The sequence below is a fragment of the Bombina bombina genome, chromosome 4 (genome assembly GCF_027579735.1).
Source record: "Bombina bombina isolate aBomBom1 chromosome 4, aBomBom1.pri, whole genome shotgun sequence".
Classification (NCBI taxonomy): domain Eukaryota; kingdom Metazoa; phylum Chordata; class Amphibia; order Anura; family Bombinatoridae; genus Bombina; species Bombina bombina.
In genome coordinates, this window is record NC_069502.1 from 407,146,316 (window position 1) to 407,165,656 (window position 19,341).

The window sequence follows — 19,341 nt, forward strand, 5'->3', positions numbered from 1 at the left end:
GGCAGCACCAGGGAAAGAGTAAAAGATGGTTTGACTAAGGGATCAGATGTGTAAGATGAACCCCCTGTCTAGTGGAGTGGATAGGACTTGAACACGGGAGGGTAGTCTGTTGTAATGAGGCATCAGGTCATAGTTGAATCAGGCCTGTTACAGAGAGAGTAAGCATTTATGTTACATTAAGTTTTGTAAATAAAATGATACATTTTCCATGTGATTTTGTGGAAGTTGAGTAATAGCCTCTATTGCAGAACGTGTTGACATACACACTCCACACTAGTTTGATTTAGCTTTTTTATATATTGCAATTAGATAATGAACGACAAAAAATAATGATGCTTATACTAACGAGTTTTACTTTAGATAATCCTGCCCAAAAGAACTTGCAATCCATGTGGAGGTTGGGTATATGTATGTTGTATTTTTTCACATGTAGTGGCATTTAAGAACAACAACCCAAGAATAACAATCCCAAATATTAGCTGTGCCATCCTATTGTTTGCAAAACGTTAGCAACATTGTTCAGTTCAGCAGTCCAAATGCACCTTTCCATCTTGCTGGTTGATTTATGTGCATAGATGGATCTTTTTATTGTTGGCCATCCTGCTGTTTCTTGTTAGCTTCACCACAGCCTAGAATCACTTGGTGAGCTGACTGCTTTTAGGTGCCGGGTGTTATCTGCCCCTGCCAACAGCAGTACTGTCTTGTATTGAGCTGGCAGCTGGGTGCAAATATTCCTCATCTGCAGGGCCCTAGAGTATTTTAGCATGATATGACTAAGCAAGCTGTCTACCATAATTGTATAGTTCTATTTGTTTTATATGTCATACACAAATACTCCACCATTTGTATTATTTGATATGAATGTTCATTTTTTTTTTTTTTTAAATATTTTAATATATAAAGATAAAAAGGAAAATTCTATAAAAAACAAAGAAAAACTCAATATTCACTTTATTACAGACTATAAGACAGACAATGCGATTGTTACTAAAATACTCAAAAAACATTGGCATCTTATTCAAACAGATCCAATAATAGGCGAACAAATCTCTGAATACCCTAATGTAAAGCGAAAAATATAAAAAGTCTGCTAGCTCCCAGTGAAATGAAATCTTCAAAAAAATTATGTATTGAAATTAATTTAACTGGCAATCCCCTTAAAGGATTCTTTCCATGCATTGGATGTAGATCATGTAAACATAGCAGTAAGATTAAAAGTATTATGTCACCTACAAATCAATTCAAATTAAATATCAAAGAAACTATAAGATGCAAAGATAGATATGTAATATATATAATTGAATGTTCGTGTAAAAAATTCTACATTGGAGAGACTACTAGGACACTGAGAGAGAGAATCAGAGAGCATCTCTCATGCATAGATAGGGGCAACTTAGATACTCATTTGTACACACATTTTAGAGAGGTACATAATAATAAAGTGAAGGATTAGGGTAAACTGTGACATTTGAAAAAAATATACATAGAATTTGTTACGAAACATAAATGCAATAGTCTGCGTACATGTAATTAGACATATCTGCTCATTTGTAACTAACTTTAAATCTTATGGAGACAACACCTCAATTTAAAGGGTATGGGGGTATATCAATAATATATTAATAAAAAACACAATTAAACAAAATTAGGGGGTTCATATGGGGTCTGTGCCCCTAGGCTTAACCAGTAAGCTATATAAGCGGGGGGGGGGGAGCACTCTAATAGTAACCGTAACAAATATGACCAATATATAGAGAACCTAGTTAGGTTGTGGCAGAATGATGCTGAGTGCATTCATTTAACTAGATACAATATTAAACCACATCTTGGTAAAATATGAGCTATACATTCCATCATCCACTTTCATATATTAGTAGCTTTAAACAGTTAGATCTACTATCAAATAACTTGCCGCTAAGGTAAAGCCTAAAAGCCAGGCTCATACTTTCCGCTGATAGGAGTACTATCAATATTACAGCTAAGGTCACATTTATTATTGGATATATCATACCACTGACCCAGGAGCATGGGCCCTATACCCCTAGGCCAAAGGCTAAATGTGCAGCTCCTTAACATGCAACATAAGAATATGGCTAGTATAGGGAGGATAAGGGGCTGGTAAATATGTATATAAAATGTGACAGTATAACTGAGGTCTAAGGGTTACTTTAAGCACTTAAGCCTTCAGAGGAATCAGTGTCCCTGCATCCACCAACTAGCTCTTTGAAAAAAGCGTCTATAGTCACCAGCCTCGTGGGCTTATTGAGATATTAAAGTCCTGCTCTAGGCTCGCTGCAGGTCCCAGGAAAACTAAACACCCATAAGTGAAACTGCCACTATATATATAGGAATCCTGTATCTCAGTGTCATCTAAGTCCACTTTTTAGCTCTCATAAATTGAACAAATTTAGGAGCTCCTGATATTCACGACCTGCCATGTCGGTAGTTAGCTCCGCCCCCCATGAATGTTCTTTTCGTTTGAATGATGTACCGAGTCCACGGATTCATCCTAACTTGTGGGATATTGTCCTTCCTGACAGGAAGTAGCAAAGAGAGCACCACAGCAGAGCTGTCTATATAGCTCCCCCCTTAACTCCACCCCCCAGTCATTCTCTTTGCTGGCTCTAAGCAGGAAGAGTAAAGAGAAGAGGTGTTAAACTGTTAGTTTTTATTTCATCTTCAATCAAGAGTTTGTTATTTTTAAATGGTACCGGTGTTGTACTATTTGCTCTCAGGCAGGACATAGATGACGATTTCTGCCTGGAGGATGATGATCTTAGCATTTGTAACTAAGGTCCACTGCTGTTCCCATATGAGCTGAGGAGTACAGGAAAACTTCAGTGTGAGGAACGGTTCTTGCTATACAGCAATGAGGTATGTTCAGTCATTTTTCTGCAGAGACTGTGTTAACTCAGAAAGGCTGACAGTATCCCCATTAGGGGAAGGGTAAGCAGTAATCCTAGTATGAAAGAGGTTTTACTAGCTTGCATAAAGGGCTAAAAAAAAATTTGGGCACTCTGTTTATATGAAATTGGTACAAACATTTGTGTGTTCTGGGAGTAACGTTTAGGTTTATGGGACGTTTGCTTGAGGGGTCATTTGGCTTATTTTGGGTTTGTTATAACCCACATGGTTTTGAAACTAAGTTTGTTAGATTTGAGTAGGCCACAGTAACATCGAGTGAGGTGGGCGGGGCCTATTTCCGCGCCTCGGTTGCACATTCAGTTATACAGACAAGCAGCAAGCAACTTCTCCTGAGGTCCTGATGATCTTCTGAGGGCCTATTTGAATATTTAACCCCATATTATCGTTCCTAAGGGCAGGTAGGGCCACAGCAGAGCTGTGGCAAGGTGGTTATAGGGGTGTTTAACCGGTTTTACACATTTTTCAATCCGGTTTTGTCATTTGGGGGTTTATTGCTTATTAACTTGTGGTGCAATCCTTCTAAAGCTTAGTGGGTACACTGTTAAAATTTCAGAAACATTTAAGCAATTTTAACCTGTTTTGCAGTTTGTGTATGTCTTTTTTTCTCTTAAAGGCACAGTACCGTTTTTGCAAATTGTGTTTTTTTCATTAAATAAAGTGTTTTCCAAGCTTGCTTGCTTTATTACTAGTCTGTTAAACATGTCTGACACTGAGGAAACTCATTGTTCAATTTGTTTAGAAGCCATTGTGGAACCCCCTCTTAGAATGTGTCCCACTTGTACTGATATGTCTATAAATTGCAAACAGCATATTTTGACTTATAAAAGTTTGGCATTAGATGATTCTCAGACAGAAGGAAATCAGGTTTTGCCATCTAGTTCTCCCCAAGTGTCACAACCAGTAACGCCCGCACAGCGACGCCAAGTACTTCTAGTGCGTCTAATTCTTTCACCTTGCAAGATATGGCTTCAGTTATGAATATTACCCTCACAGAGGTTTTATCTAAGCTGCCTGGTTTGCAAGGGAAGCACAGTAGCTCTGGGTTAAGAACAAATGCTGAGCCTTCTGACTCTTTAGTAGCCGTATCCGATATTCCCTCACAAGGTTCTGAAGTAGGGATGAGGGATTTGATGTCTGAGGGAGAGATTTCTGATTCAGGAAAGACGTTTCCTCAGACAAATTCAGATACGACGGCATTTAAATTTAAGCTAGAGCACCTCCGCTTATTGCTTAGGGAGGTTTTAGCTACTCTGGATGATTGTGACCCAATTGTAGTTCCAGAGAAATTGTGTAAAATGGACAAATATTTAGAGGTTCCTGTTTACACTGATGTGTTTCCGGTCCCTAAGAGGATTTCGGACATTGTTACTAAGGAGTGGGATAAACCAGGTATACCGTTCTCTCCCCCTCCTGTTTTTAAGAAAATGTTTCCCATTTCTGACACCATAAAGGACTCATGGCAGACGGTCCCTAAGGTGGAGGGAGCTATTTCTACCCTGGCTAAGCGTACAACTATACCTATTGAAGACAGTTGTGCTTTCATTGATCCTATGGATAAAAAATTAGAGGGTCTCCTAAAGAAAATTTTTGTTCATCAAGGTTTTCTTCTCCAACCTATAGCGTGCATTGTTCCGGTAACCACTGCAGCTGCCTTTTTGGTTTGAGGCTCTAGAAGAGGCTCTTCAGATGGAGACCCCACTAGATGATATTTTGGACAGAATTAAGGCTCTTAAATTGGATAATTCTTTTATTACAGACGCCGCATTTCATCTTGCTAAATTAGCGGCTAAGAATTCAGGTTTTGCTATTTTAGCGTGTAGAGCATTATGGCTTAAGTCCTGGTCAGCTGATGTGTCATCTAAATCTAAGCTTTTGTCAATCCCTTTCAAAGGTAAGACCCTATTCGGGCCTGCATTAAAAGAGATCATTTCAGACATTACTGGAGGGAAGGGTCATACCCTCCCTCAGGATAAGTCAAATAAGACTAGGACCAAACAAAATAATTTTCGTTCCTTTCGAAACTTCAAGAGTGGTCCCTCTACCTCTTACCCTGCTGCAAAGCTAGAGGGGAACTTTGCTCAATCCAAGCCAACCTGGAGACCTAATCAGGATTGGAACAAGAGTAAACAGGCCAAGAAGCCTGCTGCTGCCACTAAGTCAGCATGAAGGGGTAGCCCCTGATCCGGGACCGGATCTAGTAGGGGGCAGACTCTCTCTCTCTGCTCAGGCCTGGGCAAGAGACGTTTAGGATTCCTGGGCAGTAGAAATTGTAACCCAGGGATACCTTCTAGATTTCAAGGATTCCCCTCCAAGGGGGAGGTTCCATCTGTCTCAATTGTCTGTAAACCCGACAAAAAGAGAGGCGTTCTTACGTTGTGTAGAAGACCTCTTTACCATGCGAGTGATCTGCCCAGTTCCAAAAGCAGAACAGGGGCAGGGGTTCTACTCCAATCTGTTTATAGTTCCCAAAAAGGAGGGAACCTTCAGACCAATTCTGGATCTCAAGATCCTAAACCAATTCCTAAGAGTTCCATCTTTCAAGATGGAGACCATTCGGACTATCTTACCATTGATCCAGGAGGGTCAATATATGACCACCGTGGACTTAAAGGATGCGTATCTACACATTCCTATCCACAAAGATCATCACCAGTTCCTAAGGTTCGCCTTTCTGGACAAGCATTATCAGTTTGTGCCTCTTCCTTTCGGGTTGGCCATGGCGCCGCGAATCTTCACGAAGGTGCTAGGGTCCCTTCTGGCGGTTCTAAGGTCACGGGGCATAGCAGTGGCGCCTTATCTAGACGACATTCTAATACAAGCGTCGTCCTTCCAGCTAGCCAAGTCTCACACAGACTTAGTGTGGGCCTTTCTAAGGTCTCACGGGTGGAAAGTGAACGTAAAAAAAGAGTTCTCTTTCCCCCCTCACAAGAGTTTCATTTCTAGGGACTCTGATAGACTCGGTGGACATGAAAATATTTCTGACGGAGGTCAGGAAATCAAAGATTTTGTCCACCTGCCAAGCTCTTTATTCCATTCCTCGGCCATCAGTGGCTCAGTGTATGGAGGTAATCTGACTAATGGTAGCGGCAATGGACATAGTTCCGTTTGTTCGCTTGCATCTCTGACCACTGCATCTATGCATGCTCAATCACTGGAATGGGGATTATGCGGATTTATCTCCTCAGATAAATCTGGATCAAGAGACCAGAGACTCTCTTCTTTGGTGGTTGTCACAGGATCATCTGTCCCAGGGAATGTGTTTCCGCAGGCCAGAATAGGTTATAGTGACGACAGACGCCAGTCTTCTGGGCTGGGGTGCAGTCTGGAATTCCCTGAAAGCTCAGGGTTTGTGGACTCGGGAGGAGGCTCTCCTATCGATAAATATTCTGGAATTAAGAGCGATATTCAATGCTCTTTAGGCATGGCCTCAGCTGGCTTCGGCCACATTCATCAGGTTTTAGTCGGACAACATCACGACTGTGGCTTATATCAATCATCAGGGCGGAACAAAGAGTTCCTTAGCTATGATAGAGGTCTCAAGGATAATCCAATGGGCAGAGGCTCACTCTTGCCATCTGTCAGCGATCTATATCCCAGGTGTAGAGAACTGGGAGGCAGATTTTCTAAGTCGTCAGACTTTTCATCCGGGGAAGTGGGAACTCCATCCGGAGGTGTTTGCTCAGCTGGTGCGGCTATGGGGCACACCAGAGTTCGATCTGATGGCGTCTCGTCAGAATGCCAAACTTCCTCGTTACGGCTCCAGGTCAAGGGATCCTCAGGCTGTACTGATAGGTGCTCTAGCAGAACCCTGGTCGTTCAACCTGGCTTATGTGTTTCTACCTTTCCCTCTCCTTCCATGTCTGATTGCCAGAATCAAACAGGAGAGAGCGTCGGTAATTTTGATAGTGCCTGCATGGCCACGCAGTACTTGGTATGCAGACCTGGTGGACATGTCATCCCTTCCACCATGGTCTCTGCCATTGAGACAGGACCTTCTGATTCAAGGTCCATTCAAGCATCCAAATCTAATTTCTCTGCAACTGACTGCTTGGAGATTGAACGCTTGATTCTATCAAAGCGGGGTTTCTCTGAGTCAGTCATAAATACCTTGATTCAGGCTCGAAAGCCTGTTACCAGGAAAATTTATCATAAGATATGGCGTAAATATCTTTTTTGGTGCGAATCCAAAGGCTTCTCCTGCAGTAAAATCAGGATTCCTAGGATTTTGTATTTTCTCCAAGAGGGATTGGAGAAAGGATTATCAGCTAGTTCCCTAATGGGACAGATATCTGCTCTGTCTATTTTGTTGCACAAGCGTCTGGCAGATGTTCCAGATGTTCGGGCTTTTTGTCAGGCTTTAGTTAGAATTAAGCCTGTGTTTAAACCTATTGCTCCGCCATGGAGTCTAAATTTAGTTCTTAGAGTTCTTCAGGGGGTTCCGTTTGAGCCCATTCATTCTATAGATATTAAGCTTTTATCTTGGAAAGTTTTGTTCCTAATTGCTATCTCTTCAGCTCGAAGAGTTTCTGAACTATCTGCATTACAATGTGACTCACCTTATCTGGTGTTCCATGCTGATAAGGTGGTTTTGCGTACCAAGCCTGGGTTCCTACCTAAGGTTGTTACTAACAGGAATATCAATCAAGAAATTGTTGTTCCTTCTCTGTGTCCTAATCCTTCTTGTAAGAAGAAACGTCTGTTGCACAACTTGGACGTGGTTCGTGCTTTGAAATTTTATTTGCAGGCAACCAAAGATTTTCGTCAAACATCTTCTTTGTTTGTTGTCTATTCTGGAAAGCGTAGGGGTCAAAAGGCTACGGCGACTTTCCTTTTGGCTGAAGAGCATCATCCGTTTGGCTTATGAGACTGCTGGACAGCAGCCTCCTGAAAGGATTACAGTTCATTCTACTAGAGCGGTAGCTTCCACGTGGGCTTTTAAAAATGATGCTTCTGTTGAACAGATTTGTAAGGCTGCGACTTGGTCTTTGCTTCATACCTCTTCAAAATTTCACAAATTTTATACTTTTGCTTCTTCGGAAGCTATTTTAGTGAGAAAGGTTTTGCAAGCAGTGGTGCCTTCCGTTTAGGTTCCTGTCTTGTCCCTCCCTTCATCTGTGTCCTAAAGCTTTGGTATTGGTATCCCACAAGTTAGGATGAAACTGTGGACTCGGTACATCATGCAAAAGAAAACAAAAATTTATGCTTACCTGATAAATTTCTTTCTTTTGCGATGTACCAAGTCCACGGCCCGCCCTGTCTATTCAAGACAGACAGTATTTTTTTTATGTAAACTTCAGTCACCTCTGCACCTTATAGTTTCTCCTTTTCTTCCTTGGCCTTCGGTCGAATGACTGGGGGGTGGAGTTAAGGGGGGAGCTATATAGACAGCTCTGCTGTGGTGCTCTCTTTGCTACTTCCTGTCAGGAAGGACAATATCCCACAAGTTAGGATGAATCCATGGACTCAGTACATCGCAAAAGAAAGAAATGTATCAGGTAAGCATAAATATTTTTTTTTCCGTTTAAACTCTAAACCAGGGTTATTAAAACTTTCGTGGGACCATATTGCCATCCTCCAGTTTTTTTGCACCAACTACACATCTGTACAACTTACTGTACCTGTACCTCAGCTAATCAGAACCTAAGCACAGCGAAAGTGGTAAGTATTGCAGCGATGGCTGTAAATATAAATATATATGTGTATACTGATATACATATCTACACATATTAATATATAAGCATAAACATATATATTTACTGGGAACACACAGTTCCCATAGACTGCAATGTAAAGGCACTTTTCAGTGCCGTTTTTACCCCACTCACGCCAAATTTACCCACAAAATACTGCCTGGTGCAGTTATTTTATTACAAAATAAAGATGCTGCTATCTTTATTTTTTAATAACATACACCACACTGTGTTTTGGGGGCATTTGAGGCACATTTATAAAATTAACCAGAGATCTGATCGATGGTTAATTGTTTAAGTTCGAGCTCGCAGTAGCAATAACCAGCCACTTTTAATGGCTAATTAATTATCGTCTGCCCGCAAACGGGCGATTTTGCAGTGTGCTGGCTCGTGATAATTTAGTGCTCCACTTGTAATCTAGCCCTTTGTGTTTTATATATACAGTAAGTGTACACAAACACACACATATGTCCTTAAAGGGATAATACAGAAGTTAATTTAATTTTGAAACAGCTGGGCACTGCTGCTCTGGTCTGTTAGTGCAGGCAGCTGTCTGGCAAATATATATGAGTTAATTGGTAATAAGATCATTAGAAATATAATTCCTTAGCTGCTAAGTGCAGGTTTACTACATCTGTATGTATCACAGCCATTCAAAAGCAGCTTGTTAGCATGGCAATAACTGAGGTTCATAGAACATTAGTAATCCAGCAAAGGGGAGTAGGGACATCTAAGATTTTTATATTTTTTTATTTTATTGCTCAAATATAAATTACGTGATTACATAAGGTTTAGCAAAAATATGTTTAAATGTATTTATTAATTGAACTTTACTTTAAGATAACACTATATAAGAAAAACAGTTACAGTATATTTTTTCTATTTGGGGGCACTCATAAAATTTTGCTTGCAATCAGCCTTTGTGTGCATTCATATACATGTGCTATTGAGATATATATATATATATATATATATATATATATATATATATATATATATATATTTATACACTCACAAATTGCTAATTAGTCAATCACATGACAGCAACTCAATGCATTTAGGCATCTAGATGTGGTGAAGACGACTTGCTGAAGTTCAAACCGAGCATCAGAATGGGGAAGAAAGGGGATTTAAATGACTTCAGATAGAGCATGCAATTTTAAGAAACTTTCTAATTAACTCCTATTATCAAATTTTCTTTATTCTCTTGGTATGCTTATTTGAAAAGCAAGAATGTAAGTTTAGATGCCGGCCCATTTTGGTAAACAACCTGGGTTGTCTTTGCTGATTGGACAGCACCAATAAAAAAGTGCTGTCCATGGTTCTGAATCAAAAATTTGCTGCCTCCTTAGCTTAGATGCCTTCTTTTTAAAATAAAGATAGCAAGAGAACGAAGAAATATTGATAATAGAAGTAAATTAGAAAGTTGCTTATAATTACATGCTCTATCTGAATCATGAAAGAAAAATTTTGGGTTCAGTATCCCTTTAAGGCAAAAGAGGGTCTAACCCGGTACTAGCAAGGTGTACCTCATAAAGTTGCCGGTGAGTGTGTATGTATGCATATATATATATATATATAATGTGTGTGTGTGTGTATGTAATATTTACAGTGTCTCTCATCTATCTCTCTCTCTCTCTCTCTCTCTATATATATATATATATATATATATATATATATATATATATATATATATATATATATATATATATATATATATGAAGATAGAGATGCACTCGCAGGACTTCCACAAAAAAACTTTTATTTAGGAACGTTTTCGGGGTTCACAACCCCTTCATCAGTGAACCCCGAAAACGTTCCTAAATAAAAGTTTTTTTGTGGAAGTCCTGCGAGTGCATCTCTATCTTCATATATGCTTTGTATCCTTGCACCCAGGCTGTTAACCTGTGGTGGGCTGAGCTGGAAATTGGCATATATATATATATATATCTATATATATCGTGAAGCAGGTGCACTCTCACAAACAGTTTTCCAGATGCCAGGGTGCTAGAGTAGGGTACGGTACAGCAAACAAGAAACAGCACTCGCTGGGCTTAATGCAAATAATCCATTTATTTAGTAACGTTTCGGGAATGGATTTGCAGGAAGTTGTTGAATGTAATAAGATAGACTGTGTGAATGAAGACTGTATAAGTTGTTGATTTTCTATGTAAAATTTCTCAATTCCTTAGTCTCTCTTATTTTCTTTAAAAAGAAGTTGGCAGCCCTTATATACACAGGGTAAAATAAGAAATAGTGAAAAGCAACATCATAAAAAATATACTCATTTAACAAAATACAGCTGCATTTTTTCCGCAGTATAAAATGTTTCTCAGATACAAAATTATGGTCTCATTTTTTAGTTTAATGTCCCTTTAAAAGCTCCCTTCCATTGTACTTCCTGCCTATGAATGCTCTGCCAACAGCTCTTTATTTTGTATTTTCTCTACAAGTGAGTGTATATAAGCGTGAAAGAAAGCCAACCAAATGAAGTAACAGGGACATCATGATCTAAGTTTTAGTTGCACATGTTCATTTCTACAGAAACACATTTCTTGTGTAGCTAATAAGTTCCTATACTGTATTTGTGTCTCATTATATTATTTCTTTTCCTTGCACAAAGGGATTATGGATGTTATCTTTTACATGAATGCACTGTGTCTTGCAGGTCATATTCCATGATGTTAATGTGCTCACGGAGAAGCTGTTTCCAATAGTTGAAGCAATGCAGAAACACTTCAGTGCTGGATCTGGAGCTTACTATAGCGACTCCATCTTTTTCCTGTCTGTGGCTCTTCATCGTATTATGCCAAAAGGTAAAGCAGATGGTCTTTAGATCAATAAAGGGAAATACAAGGTAAAAAAGTATAATGCATGTGAAAGTACAGCAGATCAGCATTTTGTTTCATGAAAACAATTAACTGAAGGACAGGGATAAACATAATTCTGCTAGAGCAAATATATAAACTGTCTACCATATGTGAGAAAATAGCCACATATCTGTCATGCAAGTACTGTACATTCAGAATGACACAGACATCCCTTGTAATTCTTGAGGCTTTTTTATGAATTAATGTGAAGTAAGTAAACTGCAGCATATAATTATGTATTGAGTAACTGTTTTTATTAATAAGACGCAGTACTATAAAATGTATTTCCCCTTAATGTTAAATGACTTCATGTGGTGTTTTTTTCTATTTCAAATAGCAAATTTCTAAGACCATATATAAATGGACTGAGCCTGCAAGTACTAAGCACACAGCCTAATAGGTTTTAAAATGCTAATTATAACTGAGGGTTGAATTAGCACAACCATCTATATCAGATACAAACGTCTCTCTCTCCTGCACTCCCACTGGGAGGTTAATTAGTTATATTGTCTCCTGTGTACATAGCTTTCTTTCATGTAATTAGCAAGAGTCCATGAGCTAGTGACGTATGGGATATACATTCCTATCAGGAGGGGCAAAGTTTCCCAAACCTCAAAATGCCTATAAATACACCCCTCACCACACCCACAATTCAGTTTTACAAACTTTGCCTCCCATGGAGGTGGTGAAGTACGTTTGTGCTAGATTCTATGTTGATATGCGCTTCGCAGCAGGCTGGAGCCCGGTTTTCCTCTCAGAGTGCAGTGAATGTCAGAGGGATGTGAAGAGAGTATTGCCTATTTGAATACAATGGTCTTCCTCTAGGGGATCTATTTCATAGGTTCTCTGTTATCGGTCGTAGAGATTTCTTCTCCTACCTCCCTTTTCAGATTGACGATATACTCTTATATACCATTACCTCTACTGATTCTCGTTTCAGTACTGATTTGGCTTTCTACTATATGTAGATGAGTGTCTTAGGGTAAGTAAGTCTTATTTTATTTATGACACTCTAAGCTATGGTTGGGCACTTTATATGTAAAGTTCTAAATATAATGTGTTTAAACTTATATTTGCCATGATTCAGGATAATCAGTATTCCTTCATTCAGACTGTCAGTTTCATTTTTTGGGATAATGCATATGAATAAATATTTTTTCTTACCTTAAAATTATTTTCAATTGACTTTTTTCCCTGCGGGCTGTTAGGCTCGCGGGGGCTGAAATGCTTCAATTTATTGCGTCATTCTTGGCGCAAACTTTTGTAATTTCCGGCGCCTTAATTGACGCCGGAAGTTTATTCGTGGTTGCGTCATTTTTGACGTTTATGTATTTAGACGTTCTTTTGCGCCAAAAAATGTGGGCGTCGTTTCTTTCGCCGTCAGAGGATGTGGCGTCATAGAGGATGTGGCGTCATTCTTGGCGCCAAAAAATATGGGCGTTGTACTTGGCGCCAATAATGTGGGCGTCATACTTGGCGCCAAAAAATGTGGGCGTCATTCTTGTCTCCACCTTTTTCCACATTATTTAAGTCTCACTTTTTCATTGCTTCTGGTTGCTAGAGGCTTGTTCATTTGGCATTTTTTCCCATTCCTGAAACTGTCATTTAAGGAATTTGATAATTTTGCTTTATATGTTGTTTTTTCTATTACATATTGCAAGATGTCTCTACCTGACCCTGGATCAGAATCTACTTCTGGAAAGACGCTGCCTGATGCTGGTTCTACCAAAGTTAAGTGCATTTGTTGTAAACTTTTGATATCTGTTCCTCCGGCTGTAGTTTGTGTTAGCTGTCATGATAAACTTTCTAATGCAGATAGTGTTTCCATTAGTAATAATCCTTTACCCGTTGTTTTTCCTTCAACATATAATGTTCAGGATGTTCCTGTTAATGTGAAAGAATTTGTTTCTAATTCTATTAGGAAGGCTCTGTCTGTTATTCCTCCTTCCAGCAAACGTAAAAGGTCTTTTATAACTTCTCATATTTCAGATGAATTTTTAAGTGACCGCCATCATTCTGACTTATCTGTTTCTGATGAGGATCTATCTGGTTCAGAAGATTCTGCCTCAGATATTGACACTGATAAATCTTCATATTTATTTAAAATGGAATTTATTCGTTCTTTACTTAAAGAAGTATTGATTGCATTAGATATGGAGGAGTCTAGTCCTCTTGATACTAAATCTACTAAGCGTTTAAATTCGGTTTTTAAACCTCATGTAGTTATTCCAGAAGTTTTTCCAGTTCCTGATGCTATTTCAGAAGTAATTTCTAGGGAATGGAATAGTCTGGGTACCTCATTTACTCCTTCTCCAAGGTTTAAGAAATTGTACCCTGTGCCATCTGATAGATTAGAGTTTTGGGACAAAATCCCTAAAGTTGATGGGGCTATCTCTACTCTTGCTAAACGTACTACTATTCCTACGGCGGATAGTACTTCCTTTAAGGATCCTTTAGATAGGAAGCTTGAATCCTTTCTAAGGAGAGCTTATTTATGTTCAGGTAATCTTCTTAGACCTGCTATTTCTTTGGCTGATGTTGCTGCAGCTTCCACTTTTTGGTTGAAGGCTTTAGCGCAACAAGTGTCAGACCATAATGCTTATAGCATTGTTAAACTTCTTCAACATGCTAATAACTTTATTTGTGATGCCATTTTTGATATCATTAGAATTGATGTCAGGTATATGTCTTTAGCTATTTTAGCTAGAAGAGCTTTATGGCTTAAATCTTGGAATGCAGATATGACTTCTAAGTCAACTTTACTTTCTCTTTCTTTCCAAGGTAATAAATTATTTGGTTCACAGTTGGATTCAATTATTTCATCTGTTACTGGGGGGAAAGGAACCTTTTTGCCTCAGGACAAAAAATGTAAAGGTAAATACAGGGCTGCTAATCATTTTCGTTACTTTTGTCAGAATAAGGAACAGAAGCCTGACCCTTCCCCTAAAGGAACGGTTTCCGTTTGGAAACCATCTCCAGTCTGGAATAAATCCAAGCCTTTTAGAAAGTCAAAACCAGCTCCCAAGTCCACATGAAGGTGCGGCCCTCATTCCAGCACAGCTGGTAGGGGGCAGGTTACGATTTTTCAAAGATATTTGGATCAATTCAATTCACAGTCTTTGGATTCAGAACATTGTTTCACAAGGGTACAGAATAGGTTTCAAGGTAAGACCACCTGTAAGAAGATTTTTTCTCTCTTGCATTCCAGTAAACCCAGTGAAGGCTCAGGCATTTCTGAAATGTGTTTCAGACCTAGAGTTGGCTGGGGTAATTGTGCCAGGTCCAGTTCTGGAACAGGGCCTGGGGTTTTATTCAAATCTATTCATTGTACCAAAGAAGGAGAATTCCTTCAGACCAGTTCTGGATCTAAAAATTTTGAATCGTTATGTAAGGATAACAACATTCAAAATGGTGACTATAAGGACTATTCTGCCTTTTGTTCAGCAAGGGCATTATATGTCTACAATAGACTTACAGGATGCATATCTTCATATTCCAATTTATCCAGATCACTATCAGTTCCTGAGATTCACTTTTCTAGACAAGCATTACCAGTTTGTTGCTCTTCCGTTTGGCCTAGCAACAGCTCCAAGGATTTTTTCAAAGGTTCTCTGTGCCCTTCTCTCTGTGATCAGGGAACAGGGTATTGCGGTATTTCCTTATTTGGACGAAATCTTGGTACTTGCCTTTACATTCTGCAGAATGCAGAATCTCATACGAATCAACTTGTGTTGTTTCTTCAAAGACATGGTTGGAGTATCAATTTACCAAAGAGTTCATTGATTCCTCAGACAAAGGTAACCTTTTTGGGTTTTCAAATAGATTCAGTGTCCATGACTCTGTCTCTAACAGAAAAGAGACGTCTGAAGTTGGTTTCAGCTTGTCGAAACCTTCAGTCTCAATCATTCCCTTCGGTAGCTTTGTGCATGGAAATTCTAGGTCTCATGACTGCTGCATCGGACGCGATCCCCTTTGCTTGCTTTCACATGAGACCTCTTCAGCTTTGTATGCTGAACCAGTGGTGCAGGGATTATACAAGGATATCACAATTAATATCCTTAAATCCCAATGTTCGATCTTCTCTGACTTGGTGGTTGAATCACCATCGTCTAATTCAAGGGGCCTCTTTTGTTCGTCCAACCTGGACTGTAATCTCAACAGATGCGAGTCTTTCAGGTTGGGGAGCTGTATGGGGATCTCTGACAGCGCAGGGGGTTTGGGAATTTCTGGAGGCGAAATTACCAATCAACATTTTGGAACTCCGTGCGATTTTCAGAGCTCTTCAGTTCTGGCCTCTTCTGAAGAGAGAATCGTTTATTTGTTTTCAGACAGACAATGTCACAACCGTGGCGTATGTCAATCATCAAGGGGGGACCCACAGTCCTCAGGCTATGAAAGAAGTATCTCGGATACTTGTATGGGCGGAATCCAGCTCCTGTCTAATCTCTGCGGTTCATATCCCAGGTATAGACAATTGGGAAGCGGATTATCTCAGTCGCCAGACGTTACATCCGGGCGAATGGTCTCTTCACCCAGAGGTGTTTCTTCAGATTGTTCAAATCTGGGGACTTCCAGAAATAGATCTGATGGCCTCTCATCTAAACAAGAAACTTCCCAGGTATCTGTCCAGATCCAGGGATCCTCAGGCGGAAGCAGTGGACGCGCTGTCGCTTCCTTGGAATTATCAACCTGCTTATATCTTTCCGCCTCTAGTTCTTCTTCCAAAAGTGATTTCCAAAATTCTAATGGAACGTTCGTTTGTATTGCTGGTGGCTCCAGCATGGCCTCACAGGTTTTGGTATGCGGATCTCGTTCGGATGGCAAGTTGCCAACCTTGGACACTTCCGTTAAGGCCAGACCTTCTATCTCAAGGCCCTTTTTTCCATCAGGATCTCAAATCATTAAATTTGAATGTATGGAGATTGAACGCTTGATTCTTAGTCATAGAGGTTTCTCTGACTCGGTGATTAATACTATGATACAGGCTCGTAAATCTGTGTCTAGAAAGATTTATTATCGAGTCTGGAAGACTTACATTTCTTGGTGTTCTTCTCATAAATTCTCTTGGCATTCTTTTAGAATTCCAAGAATTTTACAGTTTCTTCAGGATGGTTTGGATAAGGGTTTGTCTGCAAGCTCTTTGAAAGATCAAATCTCTGCTCTTTCTGTTCTTTTTCACAGAAAGATTGCTAATCATCCTTATATTCATTGTTTTGTTCAAGCCTGTCATTAAGTCAATCTCTCCTCCTTGGAGTCTTAATTTGGTTCTGAGGGCTTTACAGGCTCCTCCGTTTGAACCTATGCATTCTCTGGATATTAAATTACTTTCTTGGAAAGTGTTGTTCCTTTTAACCATCTCTTCTGCTAGAAGAGTTTCTGAGTTATCTGCTCTTTCTTGTGAATCTCCTTTCCTGATATTTCATCAGGATAAGGCAGTGTTGCGGACTTCATTTAAATTTTTACCTAAGGTTGTGAATTCTAACAACATTAGTAGAGAGATTGTTGTCCCTTCATTATGTCCTAATCCTAAGAATTCTCTAGAGAAATCTTTACATTCTTTGGATGTAGTTAGAGCTTTGAAATTTTATGTTGAAGCTACTAAAGGTTTTAGAAAGACTTCTAGTCTATTTGTCATCTTTTCTGGTTCCAGAAAAGGTCAGAAGGCTTCTGCCATTTCTTTGGCATCTTGGTTAAAGTCTTTGATTCATCATGCTTATGTAGAGTCGGGTAAGTCCCCGCCTCAAAGGATTACAGCTCATTCTACTAGGTCAGTTTCTACTTCCTGGGCTTTTAGGAATGAAGCTTCTGTTGATCAAATTTGCAAAGCAGCAACTTGGTCTTCTTTATATACTTTTACTAAATTCTACCATTTTGATGTTTTCTCTTCTTCAGAAGCAGTTTTTGGTAGAAAAGTACTTCAGGCAGCTGTTTCAGTTTGATTCTGCTGCTTATTATTTCATTTTTTGATTTGGGTTGTGGATTATTTTTTCAGCGGAATTGGCTGTCTTTATTTTATCCCTCCCTCTCTAGTGACTCTTGCGTGGAAGTTCCACATCTTGGGTATCTGCTATCCCATACGTCACTTGCTCATGGACTCTTGCTAATTACATGAAAGAAAACATAATTTATGTAAGAACTTACCTGATAAATTAATTTCTTTCAAATTAGCAAGAGTCCATGAGGCCCACCCTTTTTTTGTGGTGGTTATGATTTTTTTGTATAAAGCACAATTATTCCAATTCCTTATTTTTTGATGCTTTTGCTCCTTTCTTATCACCCCACTTCTTGGCTATTTGTTAAACTGAATTGTGGGTGTGGTGAGGGGTGTATTTATAGGCATTTTGAGGTTTGGGAAACTTTGCCCCTCCTGGTAGGAATGTATATCCCATACGTCACTTGCTCATGGACTCTTGCTAATATGAAAGAAATTAATTTATCATGTAAGTTCTTACATAAATTATGTTTTTCTACAGTTAATATGTCTATATTTATATTTTCAGTATAGGGGTATCAACAGCCTAAAGCAGCTATTTCAAATAACAAAATAAAGTTAAAGATGTTTGACAATTTTCACCCCTTTAATGTGTTCCCGATGGACCTTTTTGGTTCTGCTGGAGTTTATTTAAAGGGACACTGAACCCAAAATTTTTCTTTCATGATTCAGATAGAGCATGCAATTTTAGGTAACTTTCTAATTTACTCCTATTATCAATTTTTCTTCGTTCTCTTGCTATCTTTATATGAAAAAGAAGGCATCTAAGCTTTTTTCTTGGTTCAGACTCTGGACAGCAGTTTTTGATTGGTTGGTGAATTTATCCACCAATCAGCAAGAACAACCTAGGTTGTTCACCAAAAATGGGCCGGCATCTAAACTTACATTCTTGCATTTCAAATAAAGATACCAAGAGAATAAAGAACATTTGAAAATAGGAGTAAATTAGAAAGTTGCTTAAAATTCCATGCTCTATCTGAATCACAAAAGAAAAAAATTTGGGTTCAGTGTCCCTTTAATTGTTTGCAAAGTACAATGTCCCTTTTATTCGAGCTAGCATAGTCATAGCTGCAATAATTTGCCTACAAATGTTTGGTAAAAAACAAAATGTACACACATATATATCTATATATAAATATATATCTATAATTATATCTGTCTATCTATCTATCTATCTATCTATATCTATATATATATATATATATATATATATATATATATATATACACTCTAACTTGTTTCTGTAAGCTATTCATGCCAGCCTCTAGAGTCTTAGTTAAAATGAGCAGCTGTGTCCCCCATCCCCACCTCTTACCACATAGACGAGGTGGTACTATGCTATTTTCTACAAATCCTTCTAAACTTAGAGGTTAGTCGGATATTTTTAGCACATAATTATATAGCATGATTAAGTACTACCCAGGGGATGCAATTGTGTCTTTACTAACAAGATCTTTTAACCTGAGATCTTACGTATATATATTTAATTAAAATGGTTTGTACCATACTTTAATAAAACCTTTTGCAATCACAGATTGTAGGTTAAACAATTGTTTCACAGAAGCTATTACATTCAATTTATTGTGACATTAGGAAGTAGTTACATTTTTCTTGTACCAGAAACGTATTTATTATTACTTTGCATTATATTACCAGTGTTTATGGACCTTTTTAAAAGGTGGTACCCAGTTAAAGGGGCACAATGTATAACCTTTTTTGTTGTTGAAATTGTTCCTTTTAGTCAGTGAGCAGTAGAATCCCAGGATTCCATTGTTTATAATAATGCACTTTCTGTCAGTTTCACCTTAAAGGGACACTAAATACATTTACTGTACCGACTCCCTCCGACTGGTCATTGACTGTC

At 38.8% G+C, this 19,341-nt stretch overlaps 1 protein-coding gene across 1 annotated transcript in view; it reads left to right on the forward strand.

The window, feature by feature from the left end:
• The window catches only part of XXYLT1 (xyloside xylosyltransferase 1), a 635,899-nt gene that overhangs the window by 92,552 nt on the left and 524,006 nt on the right, over positions 1 to 19,341 (forward strand). The window contains exon 2 of the mRNA XM_053710203.1: positions 11,284 to 11,431. Within this exon, the coding sequence (XP_053566178.1) occupies positions 11,284 to 11,431 (148 nt within the window). The remainder of the gene's footprint in view (positions 1 to 11,283; positions 11,432 to 19,341) is intronic.